Consider the following 14,689-nt stretch of genomic DNA (forward strand, 5'->3'; position numbering starts at 1 on the left):
TGAAACATTTATGTATAATACAATAAAACGAGATAGATAAAACAGTTGCTGTTAAAATAAAGTACAGTTTTCCTAAACTATATCCAGCTCTACCCTATGTGGATTCTCAGTCAGAATAGTTGTCAGTTCTAAGTTCTAGGTATTTAATAGGGGACAGACCAGGTATGTCTCGCTGTGGTTAAAGCCCTAACCACACCAGTCACAAACTAGTAATGATGCTGTATCATTTTTGTCATGGCAATGGTCTCATTTTGACTGTGCTTTGTACAGAGGACAGCCAATTCTGAGTACAGAAAAAACATACTCTGCCAGATTAACCACCAAAAGGTTACCGTGTCACCGAGACATCATTACTGCTATGAGTCAGGGTCCATAAAGGTCAAGTAGTATTGTCATAAAAATAGGTCAAAGCGACAAACGCAATCGTGGCCGACATCATAATCGAGGTCAATGCGTTATGATGACTCAACTCTTGTTACTATACTAGTGACACAGACATTCTAAGTAACATAAGGTAAAATGAAATTCATTATTCTCATTTCTGTGAACAAAGCAAACCTATGCTAAAGTCGAGGATATAAAACCTTGTTTCACATCATCGTGGTCAGTAGTATCCAGGTCACACTCCTAGTGGTTGGTCACATCCCTCGTGGTCAGTAGTATTAATGTCATACTTCTAGTGGTCAGTGGTATCAAGGTCACACCTCTCGTGGTCAGTGGTATCAAGGTCACATCCCTCGTGGTCAGTAGTATCAAAGTCACAACCCTAGTGGTCAGTGGTATCAATGTCACACTTCTAGTGGTCAGTGGTATCAAGGTCACACCTCTCGTGGTCAGTGGTATCAAGGTCACACCTATCGTGGTCAGTGGTATCAAGGTCATATCCCTAGTGGTCAGTTGTATCAAGGTCACACCTCTCGTGGTCAGTTGTATCAAGGTCACACCTCTCGTGGTCAGTTGTATCAAGGTCACACCTATCGTGGTCAGTAGTATCAAAGTCACAACTATCGTGGTCAGTGGTATACTTTACTTTAAACATATTTTATTGTAAAACACAAAAGGATCAGGCACAAGTTATTCCAACTTAAACAGCCGTCTCCTAACATTATAACACAATTAACATATTATACATGATGACTTAGATATCTTATACAGATTAAACAAATCAAATAATGTTACTTTAAATCAATTTAATCAAAATAATAATTGTGTAGTAAAAACTGTTGTATGTTTAAAGCTTATATGTATGTTCAGAATCTTCCACTGGACCTAATATACAATTGCACATGTTCAAAAATTTTACAATTTACCTCCAAAGCCAAATTTTCATTACCAAAAAGCAGCAAATTAAGGTGTATTTTCAGACTTTGCTCATTAATTTCGCTAATTAACTTTGTACGGGCATCTAAATAATTAGGACATTCTAAGAAATAATGATAAGCATTTTCACAATGATTTCCACAGTTTGTACAACGAGAATTTTCGACTATATTTGAACGGAAAAGATCGTCATTTAGATTGCTACATTTGTGCCTCATTCTGGTGTGAAAAATATTTAATTTTCTGTCACCATAGCTAAAATAAATTGGTCGATGAGAGACTATTTGTTGGGAAAGAGCAATCTTAAAAGGAGAAATGGGTAATGACTTAATATCATTATCTAAATTATTCCAGTTTCTTTAAGTAGAAGGTAAGAAAGACTTGAGAGTGGAGGAGAGTCGATAGTTTCGAATACAAAAGTCGTTATTGTTTCTTAGAGCATATTGATTATTTTCATCAACTGTGGGAGGTAATAGATTCGAAAGAAAGTTAGGAGTATCATGAGTTTTCATCTTATGTAATAATTTAAGTTTTCTTCTAGCTCTCCTATCACTTAGTACTTCCAAAACTGATTCACTATAAAGAGATTCATTTTTAGCAAATGATGGCAAACCCGTAATTATTCTTGCTGCTTCCCTTTGTGCCCTTTCAGTGGTATCAAGGTCACATCCCTAGTATCAAGGTCACACCTATCGTGGTCAGTAGTATCAAAGTCACAACCCTATTGGTCAGTGGTATCAAGGTCACATACCTAGTGGTCAGTGGTATCAAGGTCACATCCCTAGTGGTCAGTGGTATCAAGGTCACACCCCTCGATGGGAGGTAATTATTTCTCGTATAGAGATGGTAAGTAGGGTGAGCTAAGGACCACGAGGTGATCATCGTACGTTGACGATACACATCACGTATCAAACTGGCATTGTCAGGTACACCATATCAGTTTGATAGGACATAAGAATTGTTTACTTATGGACGACAGACAACTGACCATGGACGACAGACAACTGACCATGGACGACAGACAACTGACCATGAACGACAGACAACTGACCATGAACGACAGACAACTGACCATGGACGACAGACACCTAACCATGGACGACAGACAACTGACCATGAACGACAGACAACTGACCATGGACGACAGACATCTGACCATGGACGACAGAAAACTGACCATGAACGACAGACAACTGACCATGGACGACAGACAACTAACTATGGACGACAGACATCTGACTATGGACGACAGACAACTGACCATGGACGACAGACATCTGACCATGGACGACAGACAACTGACCATGGACGACAGACAACTGACCATGGACGACAGACAACTGACCATGGACGACAGACAACTGACCATGGACGACAGACAACTGACTATTGACGACAGACAACTGACCATGGACGACAGACAACTGACCATGGACGACAGACAACTGACCATGGACGACAGACACCTGACCATGGACGACAGACAACTGACCATGGACGACAGACAACTGACAATGAACGACAGACACCTGACTATTGACGACAGGCAACTGACCATGGACGACAGACAACTGACCATGGACGACAGAAAACTGACCATGGACGACAGAAACCTGACCATGGACGACAGACAACTGAACATGGACAGAGTATGTTTTTCATTAAGGAAGTGAAGTCATAACACAATGATTTTTAAGAAAATCTCTTTATTAAAATTAAGTACAATTCAAATTTAATAAGACAATATTAGTTCACATCACACTTTATCTGGGTGATCATAAACCAATTATTATTTTTGCGATCAGGAATTAAGTGTATACTGTCAACCAACTTACTTATGCCTGCGATTACATTTTGCAGGTGACAAGAAATCGAAAAGAAAATCGCCGTGAAAGAGTCTCAAAATTTAATACAATAGAACCAATGTGTTTCAATCGCCGTAAAAGAGTTTCAAAATTAAATACAAAAGAACCATTAGGTTTCAATCGCCGTAAAAGAGTCTCAAAATTAAATACAATAGAACCAATGTGTTTCAATCGCCGTAAAAGAGTCTCAAAATTAAATACAATAGAACCAATGTGTTTCAATCGCCGTAAAAGAGTCTCAAAATTAAATACAATAGAACCAATGTGTTTCAATCGCCGTAAAAGAGTCTCCAAATTAAATACAATAGAACCATTAGGTTTCAATCGCCGTAAAAGAGTCTCAAATTAATACAATAGAACCATTATGTTTCAATCGCCGTAAAAGAGTCTCAAAATTAAATACAATAGAACCATTAGTTCAATCGCCGTAAAAGAGTCTCAATAAATACAATAGAACCAATGTGTTTCAATCGCCGTAAAGAGTCTCAAATTAAATACAATAGAACCATTAGTCAATCGCCGAAAAGAGTCTCAAATTAAATACAATAGAACCATAGTTTCAATCGCCGTAAAAGAGTCTCAAAATTAAATACAATAGAACCAATGTGTTTCAATCGCCGTAAAAGAGTCTCAAAATTAAATACAATAGAACCATTGTGTTTCAATCGCCGTAAAAGAGTCTCAAAATTAAATACAATAGAACCAATGTGTTTCAATCGCCGTAAAAGAGTCTCAAAATTAAATACAATAGAACCAATGTGTTTCAATCGCCGTAAAAGAGTCTCAAAATTAAATACAATAGAACCAATGTGTTTCAATCGCCGTAAAAGAGTCTCAAAATTAAATACAATAGAACCATTAGGTTTCAATCGCCGTAAAAGAGTCTCAAAATTAAATACATAGAACCAATGTTTCAATAAAGAGTCCAATAATATAGAACATAGTTTCAATCGCCGTAAAAGAGTCTCAAAATCAAATGCAATAGAACCAATGTGTTTCAATCGCCGTAAAAGAGTCTCAAAATTAAATACAATAGAACCAATGTGTTTCAATCGCCGTAAAAGAGTCTCAAAATTAAATACAATAGAACCAATGTGTTTCAATCGCCGTAAAAGAGTCTCAAAATTAAATACAATAGAACCATTAGGTTTCAATCGCAAAATTAATTTCCGGTAAAAAAAAACTTTGACACGAAAAACGGTAAACAAAGTAACCTCAAAAATAAGTTAGTTCACAATACATTACACAATTGAAGTATATCAAATATTACTGTGTATTCATTTTCAAAATCAGATAGATGCATTTTACACTAAAACATGGGTTAGATTTATCTCCATGTCAGGATAAACACTCACGAAAACTGTATCATTATACCGATTTTAATTTAGGTCACATCAAATACATCTATATGTAGATGTATATCCTAGTAGTAACATCAGTACATAACGCTATAACGAGACACATTATCGCATTCCAACTTTGACGAATATTTAAGGTAAAAATATTACACAATACTATACTGAATTAAAAATTTCGTGTAAGTAATGTTAAATGTTTTAACCGATATATCAAACATATGTCCATAGCAACACGATTCCACTGATATTCAAGGGTGTTTCTCAAGCATCTTCTGAATCTAGTACAAAATTATCTAAATAAATTTTGTGCTAGAAAGAATACTCCTTACAGTATAACTAAGTCGGTTATATCAAAACGTCATCACATGAAATGCTGCTTAGCATTAATTCGAGAAGATCACAGTGCTGTTTTCTAAACCCTAACTTATGTAATAATGGAATAATACTTACAATACTTTAGAAATGTTACTGTTACACATAACATCTGTTCTATGTCCTAGTAAAATATTCGTCCTAGCAAATATGTCTAGTAAAATATTCGTCATAGCAGATAAATCTGTCTGTTGCAACATAAATTCTTTAAAGGCATGATACTTAACAATATTTTAAGAATGTTACTGTCAAATATAACATCTGTTCTATGTGCTAGTAAAATATTCGTCATACCAGATAAATCTGTCTGTTGCAACATAAATTCCTTAAAGGAATGATAATTAACAATACTTTAAGAATGTTACTGTCAAACACAACATCTGTTCTATGTACTGGTTAAATATCTATCCTATAGCTAAACCTAGCATAAATCATCTACGCGGATGGATATTTTAAAGTACCACCTACTCGGCGTGGTTATGTAACAGTTACTTGTTAAAGTTATCAACAATCATAAATAATAATATAAACCTTTAAACAGTGTGAATATTAATGTTAACATGGATATGCTAATGGCGGTTATAATATATTTACTGTAATACTTATTAATAATTTATTTATTGTAGACGAACTGTAGAATGAAATGATCTACTTCCTACTTCAAATATTCGCAACATTGATACCAATTGGAGCGGAAATGGATCGCGCATTGTCCATTTCTAAAAATGATAAGCCTATATAGATTTTTTTTCATTCTTCCACTTTCTTGAATGCTATTTTATTTCCGAACCACTGTAAATTCACTATACCGAAGGATGCTACATCATAATTTTTTAAATATTACTTCTGCACTGTTCAGAATATTAAAAGCACAGACACAATTTTCTATTTCTCTACACCGAAAAAGTTAAATAATATTTTTTGAAAGTTACTTTTACATAAAACCATAACGTCAGTACTGGTTAAAATATTCAAATCACGACCATGTGTATGTTACAACATAACACCATTAGTTATCACACTTAAGGATACTTTACATTATTTGTGCTAACATTTATTTCTGAATTCGGCAAAAATAGTCAATCAAATTGTTCATGTCGTTTACAACATGTAGTTATCAGAAACAAATATACTTAAAAGATGCTCCACCGCTGAAAAATGGTATTTTTTCAATATCAGTTACAAAAGTTAGTTACTTTACACCAATACCAACATTGAAAATTTGAGCTATAAATTTTACTTCAAGTTAGATATATGGAAATTTATTAATTGCATCCCGAAAAAATTCCGTGGCACTATATCCTATATGGAATGAAATACCGATTACGCATGCACTAAAGGCGAAATAAATTATTTTATATCATTCTTTGTATTAATTAGGCATATATATACACGATTAATCACAAATTATTGTTCAAATGATGAATATCATTTATGCTTTATCGGCGGTGGAGCATCTTTAAACAACAATTTGTTAAAGTTATTGTAAAACGGAACTATTTAACAGTTACATAATTTCATGTCGGCTACAACATACCTTCAATAGGTTATGCACTGGATTTTCTGATCTATCAGAGTTACTTCGATTTCCTTCGTTTTACTACCTCAGTGAAACGAAGGGAAGTAACTCCAATATAAAAAATGTCGAATAACAATAATATTACTTCTTTATCAGCATTGACATCATCATAACATAAATATAACGAGTACAACATAAATGTTATACGTAAAAAAGATTCCAGACAATGATTTATGACATTAACCGTAATTTTCTTATACTTGTAAGGTACACATCCAAACAATACATTTTTATGTCGATTACAAGATAAATTTTCTACGGTACTATTATTATTGATGAACATAACACATAATAAAGTGACAAACATGTTTAACTTTTCATATTTGTTTTATAAGGTTTAAATTCAAGACCCACTACCTTTCCGAAACAAAAAATAAAAGTTTCTTAAACACAATAATAAAAAAGAAAATTGATATTGATGGCACCAAACAAATGCAAGATTTCCTGTGTAATATTTTGTAATAGTGAAGAATGATTTCGCTGTGTTGCCGTCTGACACAGTGATAACTAAGGGAAATTAGGACGACGACAGAAAACATAATACGACCCGCGTTATTAAAATATCATTTAATTTATTTTTATTATTTTTTTAGAAAAGTGTAGTATAAATGTAAGCTAATAACTTTTGCGACTCAACAAAATTATCAGTCTTGTTTTACATTCCCATTTAAAAAATCAAAAGGAGTTTCGAAAAAGTAGTGGGCCTTTAAAGAATTCTATGTGAAACCGTTGGTAACAATAGTTTGTGAGATAACTCAATAGAATATAGGGTATGTCAATCGGTATAGGAATTAACAATACATTTTATGTCTGTTAAACATAATTTTTCTATGATAAAGATGATTAATAGTTTATCAAGGTAATTGTTGTAAACAAATATGTACTACATGTAGCAATATACACATTATAAAAATACAAAATATGTCCGTAATAAAATACATTCTTCTAACCGAAGATACAAAATAAAAAAATATGTAAAAAAAAACTTGTCGAACATGCATTAACTTATTCTTTACCAGAAAAAATATTAATGTTCATGACAACATATTTGGTTATAATATAAATGTTCACGCAAGGAGCCATTACAATGTAACACTAAATATAAATCAGATTAGGTAGGTTACCAGGAATGTTTCAGTAGTCGCTAGAACATTAACTTGACACGATTAACAAATACATAAATATAAATGTGCTTGTTAGAATATTTCTAAGGGGAGCTAACTGTGTTCCACATTTTGTTTTATATGTAGAAATGGCTCTAGTAAGTAATTGATATATTTTACTTAACCATAATACTAAAATGTACTTCATAATGATGGAATCACTTACATATTATACTGTAACGTACATTTAAAGTGTATACAACAAAATAACAATGCAATAACATACAAAATACATGGCAAACGGATGTATCAAATCGTACTCTGACATTTTGATTTACGTTAACAAATGATTGTCTAATACACACTAGGCTTAGGTTAGGGAGGAAACCCAGAGACCAGTACCACGTGACCTGACTCGTGGCCTACAAAATAAGTATAGACTTTCATTAACATATACTTCTCTGCCACGGCGGACACCGTCCATGAACTTTCGGAAGCCTTTCTAAAATATCTAAAAACAAATATTCAAAATTATCAAAACATCTGATATATAGGACCTATCGGATGTTCTCTCTAAAATATCTACATACAAATATTTCATAATGTCAAAACATCTGGTAAATAGGACCTATCGTGTGGTCTCTCTTAAATATCTATATACAAATATTCCATAATGTCAAAACATCTGGTATATAGGACCTATGGTGTATCTCTCTAAAATTCTATATACAAATGTTCCATAATGTAAAACATCAAGTATATAGGACCTATCGGATGTTCTCTCTGAAATATCTACATACAAATATTCCATAATGTCAAAACATCAGGTATATAGGACCTATCGGATGTTCTCTCTGAAATATCTACATAACAAATATTCCGTAGTGTCAAAACATCTGTTATATAGGACATATCGAGTGTTCTCTCTAAAATATCTACATACAAATATTCTGTAATGTCAAAACATCTGGTATATAGGACCTATCGGGTGGTATCTCTAAAATATCTACATACAAATATTCCATAATGTCAAAACATCGGGTATATAGGACCTATCGTGTGGTCTCTCTAAAATATCTACATACAAATATTCCATAATGTCAAAACATCTGGTATATAGGATCTATCTTGTGGTCTCTCTAAAATATCTACATACAAATATTCCATAATGTCAAAACATCTGGTATATAGGACCTATTGGGTGGTCTCTCTAAAATATCTACATACAAATATTCCATAATGTCAAAACATCTGGTATATAGGACCTATCGGGTGGTCTCTCTAAAATATCTACATACAAATATTCCATAATGTCAAAACATCTGGTATATAGGACCTATCGTGTGGTCTCTCTAAAATATCTACATACAAATATTCCATAATGTCAAAACATCTGGTATATAGGACCTATCGGGTGGTCTCTCTAAAATATCTACATACAAATATTCCATAATGTCAAAACATCTGGTATATAGGACCTATCGGGTGGTCTCTCTAAAATATCTACATACAAATATTCCATAATGTCAAAACATCTGGTATATAGGACCTATCGGGTGGTCTCTCTAAAATATCTACATACAAATATTCCATAATGTCAAAACATCTGGTATATAGGACCTATCGTGTGGTCTCTCTAAAATATCTACATACAAATATTCCATAATGTCAAAACATCTGGTATATAGGACCTATCGGGTGTTCTCTCTAAAATATTACATACAATATTCCATAATATCAAAACATTGGTATATAACTTATCGTGTGTATCCTAAAATATCTACATACAAATATTCACAATGTCAAAACATCTGGTACATAAACCATCGTGGTCTCTCTAAATATACATACAAATATTCTATGTCAAAACATCTGGTATACCACCTATCGTGTGGCCTCTCTAAAATATCTACATACAAAGTATTCCATAATGCCAAAACATCTGGTATACAGCACCTATCTGTGTGGTCTCCTAAAATATCTACATACAAATATTCCATAATGCCAAAACATCTGGTATATAGGACCTATCGTGTGGCCTCTCTAAAATATCTACATACAAAGATTCCATCCTGTCAAAACATCGTGTTATATTAAACATGTAGGACCTATCGCAATATGAAATCCCAATGTTATAATATTTTTACACGTGCATTGGAAGGTCAGACTTTACATCTACGGTGATACATTACTAAGACTTAAACAAGCTTAATTCGGAAGGTATTATATACAATAGTATTTTGTTTTCAAAATGATGCACAATTAACAAGTGTTCTTTAGATATCGCAAATTGCCATGAAATGTGGATATCCTTCACATCATTAAAAGGTAATCTAGATTCACAAGTAACACATATTTTCATTGGTCGATTTGTTATGTTGTCATAATGATCAGCTGATCATAATATAATTTCCGAAACAGAAAATGTAAACAATGGTCGACTATCTGCATGATAAAAGGGAGACAATTAGTACGAATGCTAAAATGACTAGAATATTGATAATTAGAATTAAAATTAGCGGAAATTTTGGAGACAAGCTTGACTTGATAAAATACACGGCGATATACATATATATACATGCATACAAATTGATTATATGAAGAGGCAACTATTTCTATTCTCCTACGTCTGGTTCTATACATGTATATATTGTTGTAAAGCAACTGATTATGTCCATAAAGGTAGATTTTTATCAAAAGTAAAATAAATTAAGATGAAAAAATATTGAAGTAACACTAATGTACAATAACATTTGCTATAAAACATAAGCTTGTTAAAATATACTCGTAGATATATACAAAACAGTCTTTGGAAAAAGGAAACAAGAATATTCCTACAAAGTCAATACAAGGAAAACTTATAAATACAAATATGGAGTATGGCATAGAGCAAGATACAGCGGAATGTTTATCTCATTTCAATAATATGTTCCAGGAATGTATGATTATACATAACGTATACAATATTATAATCGGTTATAGTGAATAAAGTTTAACATTCAATATTGACTTCAATATGGGAAGTCTTCAATAGAGTACAATGTATACATAATATATAAAGCAATACTATATACAAGGCTCCCAAAACATTGTTCGTAATGCATCAATGGAGTTGACAGATTATTCACGCTTCTTCATTAAACTTAACGTCCACGTATTGGTGAATGTTTTTAAATGACTTCTCTTTCTTATCTATACGTCACCCAGCCACTTCGTCCAAGTACATTCTGGTAACATAATTAGAAAGTAAAAGTCAATACAAATAGACATTTTGTCGGTATTCGGTATTTTCAATAGTAGTATGCATCTTTTCTGTATTATGGCATCATTTTAAAGAGTATGTATGATGCATAAATTTTATCGAATAAGTCATTTATAATGGTTATTCTTTCAGATATTCATGGATTAAAATGCTCCACCTTAATATGAAATATTGACTGTATGAGTTTGGGTCTAACGTGACGGGATGAGACTGGTTGGACATCTGGTACACGGTATGACCACTTTTTTCTTCATATCAACAAAACAGCTTACCTTTAGTTCTTTGGGGCAGCATCTCTTAGGATCTGTTTTGCTATCCCGAGTGCTGACTCTGCCTGATGTCTGGTGAATGATGTGGATGGAATCTTACCAGCTGCATGTACATCTGGATATCGCATGTGTGTGTGGTATCCAAGGAGATTTTGTAGTTCACCAGCAGCACTCATAAGTGAATTGTTAGATAAAGAGGCTGCTATTTGATAAATGTCGTGACCATGAGTGACATTGTTAGAATCTTTTCCATACACCATTGACTTTAAAGATTTCTCCGCCGCCTAATGATGAGAAATAAACCGATTAGATTAGAATTAAAGCATACATGTACACTCGATGTTGGTTGTTGCGAATGAAGTCTAGAAATATCTTTTTATTTTTAGATTGTAAGTATCATATCAACACAGATATATTAAACGACAGAACCTAACAATTCCCTATAAATGACAAGTAATGTTCTGAATACAGGGTCATCGTTTCTTTTCTGAAGGAAATGAAAGATTTAACTCTTATGTCCCCATTGGCCCCACCCTTTCTGTTCAAGGGGGACAGAACCAAATGTATACAAATTCTATTGCTGTTCCCGCAAGAACCTGCTGTCCAAATTTAGTTCAGAAACAAAATGTTTTCAAACTCTGTTCCCCTTTCCCAAAGGATGTTTCTGGCAGAATTTGGTCACAATCCATGGAGAACTCTTTGACGAGTAGTGATTTGAATGAAATGCTAACGGACGACGTCGCACCATGACTTAAGCTAACCTGGCCCAAAATTAGCTAAATACTAAACCCATTAATGGAATCATACATTTAAACGTTTGTTTGTTTGTTTATTTGATTGAATTAACGTCCTATTAACAGCAAGGGTCTTGTTAGGACGGTGTTCCATGCATGCGGTGTTTTGTGTGTGTTTAGTACGAGGTGCGTTTTTATGAGAATGCGGTGTATTCGTCTTTTTCTATAGTGGAACTCTTGCCCTATTATAGTGCTATATCACTGAAGCACGCGGCCGAAGACACCAAGAAACACACCTCACCCGGTCACATTATACTGACAACAGGCGAACTAGACGTCAAACTCCCTTTATGCTGCGTTAAGAAAAAGCAGAAACTACTAATTTTATAGACTATGATGTGTCCCGGCCAGGTTACAGAACCCAGAGCCGCCTCACAGGGGCGAACGCTCATCAGAAGGCCAAACGTGAGTTGGTGTCAAGGGAGACGTTAGGAAGAAGAAAGTAAGTTAGGAAGAAAGAAAAAATAAAGATCATAAATTTAGTCGCCTTTTATGCTCATGCAAAAGGGAAAACAGGTACAATTCTAACGCCCTACCTGCATGACCTACATAATCAAGTACTATGAAAAATCCTTTATACGCAATGATAACACTATCTTTCATCGGGGTATGAAATAAATTTTGTTTATAAATCTTTAATGGGTGAAATAGTGATATCAGTGTTAATTTATGAAATGGCTGAGAAAGACATATTTGCAGCTAAAATAATGTGATATAATATTCCTATTGGGGTGTCACTAAATAAGGTAAAAGCAGAGACTAATAATTCAGCATCCTCGACATTCCCGGGGTTACTAACACTGTCGTTATATTCACCACGGGAATAAATCATAGCAAAGCAAACTTAAGGCTCTGTTTGTGACTACGGATGAATAAGTAGCTAGTTCCTTTACGTAAATCAAGATACTTGAATTATTATTTGCTGTGTCGGTCAGTGTGGCTTTGAAGTTTGGAGTCACTATCTCTGTAATCCGCAAAGGAAGAATGTGTAAGTATATGATTAGTCATGTTATTGCTATGAAATATTCCAGGGGTGGACGTAACGACAGAGATAGTAACCCCTGGAATACTGATAATCAATGATGATATGAAAATTGTAGTCTTCTTAACAAAAATGAAGCACGTAAAATTGTAACGCCCTAAAAGCTGAGCATTGGCCCAAATTAAGGACCTTGTAATATTACAGAATTTTGAATTAAAGTGAACTATGATTACTTCCATGTTGAATCTGAAGCTATATGTACTTTTGGTTGGTAAAGTCTGCATACGTTTTTCTTTAATAATAAACTGCTATTAAGGGAGGTTTTACAGTCTGATAATAGGCTCTAAGTCAACCAATGATTGTGAGAAGCGTTTTACCATTTATAAAAAGCTCTAAGTCAACCAATGATTGTGAGAAGCATTTTTACCATTTTTTAAAAAGCTCTAAGTCAATCAGTGAATGTAGGATAAACATATACCATCCGATGGCGTGGGTTGATAAGTATTGAACTCTAATGATGAAGACCATAAATGTCTTTTTAATATAATTTTTGAGAATAATTGATTACTATTTTTACTATATGTTAGTAGTGGGCGTAAGCTTTTCCTTTTATCAATTATTTACATTCCGGAAATATAATATAATAAAAATATTTTTTAAATACAAGTATCATCTGATAATAGTTGAATAAACCGCCAGTAAAAGAAAGTGACTATACCTGATGACACATGTAACATATCCAGTTGTACCCTTGGACCTCCTTTGCAGACTGCATGAAGTGATCTGCTGCACAGAGATCCAGTTCTGCCTGTTTGAACCACTTCCTTTGTTGGATAGGGTTTGGTACAGGATCGTCGTCAAATACGTTGTATGCTCTATGTTGTCCTCGTTGTGTCCCGGCTGACGCTCGGAACCATTCTCTTTCTCTAGAACACTGTCGGTAGACGTTATCGTAGAATTTCTGGTTTGTAGACGATCGGGAGTCAGAGTAACTGGAAGGGTCGACGTCATCGTCAATGTTTCCCGGTTTACCATTCGTGAGTCTGTCCCAGACAAACTTGATATACTTAAATGTTTCTGTTGCCTGTTCTTCATTGCCAAAGTTTTTGTCTGGATGCCATTGTCTTAAATATCTCTTGAAGATCACATTTCGTTCCTTCTCTGGTAGAGCCCAAATAGCCAACAGCTTTCGTCTGACGTTTTTGAAAACCACCATAAGAGGTAATGTTTTGGAAGTCATTCCGCTTGTTACATTAACAGCGCTTACCAACTCTTTCGAAGTTGTTCTTTCGCGAAGAATTTTGTTATATCTCGAAAGCAAATTTAACAAACAATCCTGTCCTCTCCAACATCGACTTCTATTTGCTCAATTCATTCGCTAACTCTCCTCTCATCCATGTCAGAGCCATTTGACTTCCTCAATCTTTGCATATATATATATGTTCTCCTTCTTGGTGCATTCTCCATTGTTTCATCGTAGCATGTAGATGCTAGCGCCACATATTCTCCGTTATCAAACTCTAAATGTGGTATTATCCAAACATGTGATACCATTTTTCATGAACATACAGTACCACAACCTAGGGAGGAAATCAAGTCAAGAGTGGGGACGCATTTATACAGGTATTCTCTGAAGTTTTCCCGATTCATTAATTTGAGAAAATTCTTTCTGGATGATCAATCGCCATAAGCATTGATATCAAAAGTGATGCATGCTTAAAACAATCAATCTGGGTAGATTTTGTAATCAGTTTTAGCCACTTTCTTTTGATTTTGATAAGCCAC

At 34.1% G+C, this 14,689-nt stretch overlaps 1 protein-coding gene across 1 annotated transcript; it reads right to left on the reverse strand.

Annotated features, from left to right (window-relative positions):
* Window positions 1-11,133: 11,133 nt before the first annotated feature.
* LOC138332549 (sacsin-like) lies at window positions 11,134-14,144 on the reverse strand. Its single transcript, XM_069280554.1, has 2 exons — window positions 13,623-14,144; window positions 11,134-11,412 (listed from the first exon to the last, which is right to left on the reverse strand). Exons 1-2 carry the CDS (start codon window positions 14,142-14,144, stop codon window positions 11,134-11,136), a joined length of 801 nt encoding a protein of 266 aa, XP_069136655.1.
* Between the last annotated feature and the right edge of the window lie 545 nt (window positions 14,145-14,689).

The sequence above is a fragment of the Argopecten irradians genome, chromosome 10, assembly GCF_041381155.1.
Source record: "Argopecten irradians isolate NY chromosome 10, Ai_NY, whole genome shotgun sequence".
NCBI classification, from domain to species: domain Eukaryota; kingdom Metazoa; phylum Mollusca; class Bivalvia; order Pectinida; family Pectinidae; genus Argopecten; species Argopecten irradians.

Bases quoted from the DNA above. Each gene is read 5' to 3' on its own strand.
- LOC138332549 (XM_069280554.1), bottom strand. From the start codon at position 14,144: ATGACTTCCAAAACATTACCTCTTATGGTGGTTTTCAAAAACGTCAGA. The intron at 11,413-13,622 runs GTATAGTCACTT...TCTCATCATTAG, and splicing joins TATGTTACATGTGTCATCAG to GCGGCGGAGAAATCTTTAAA.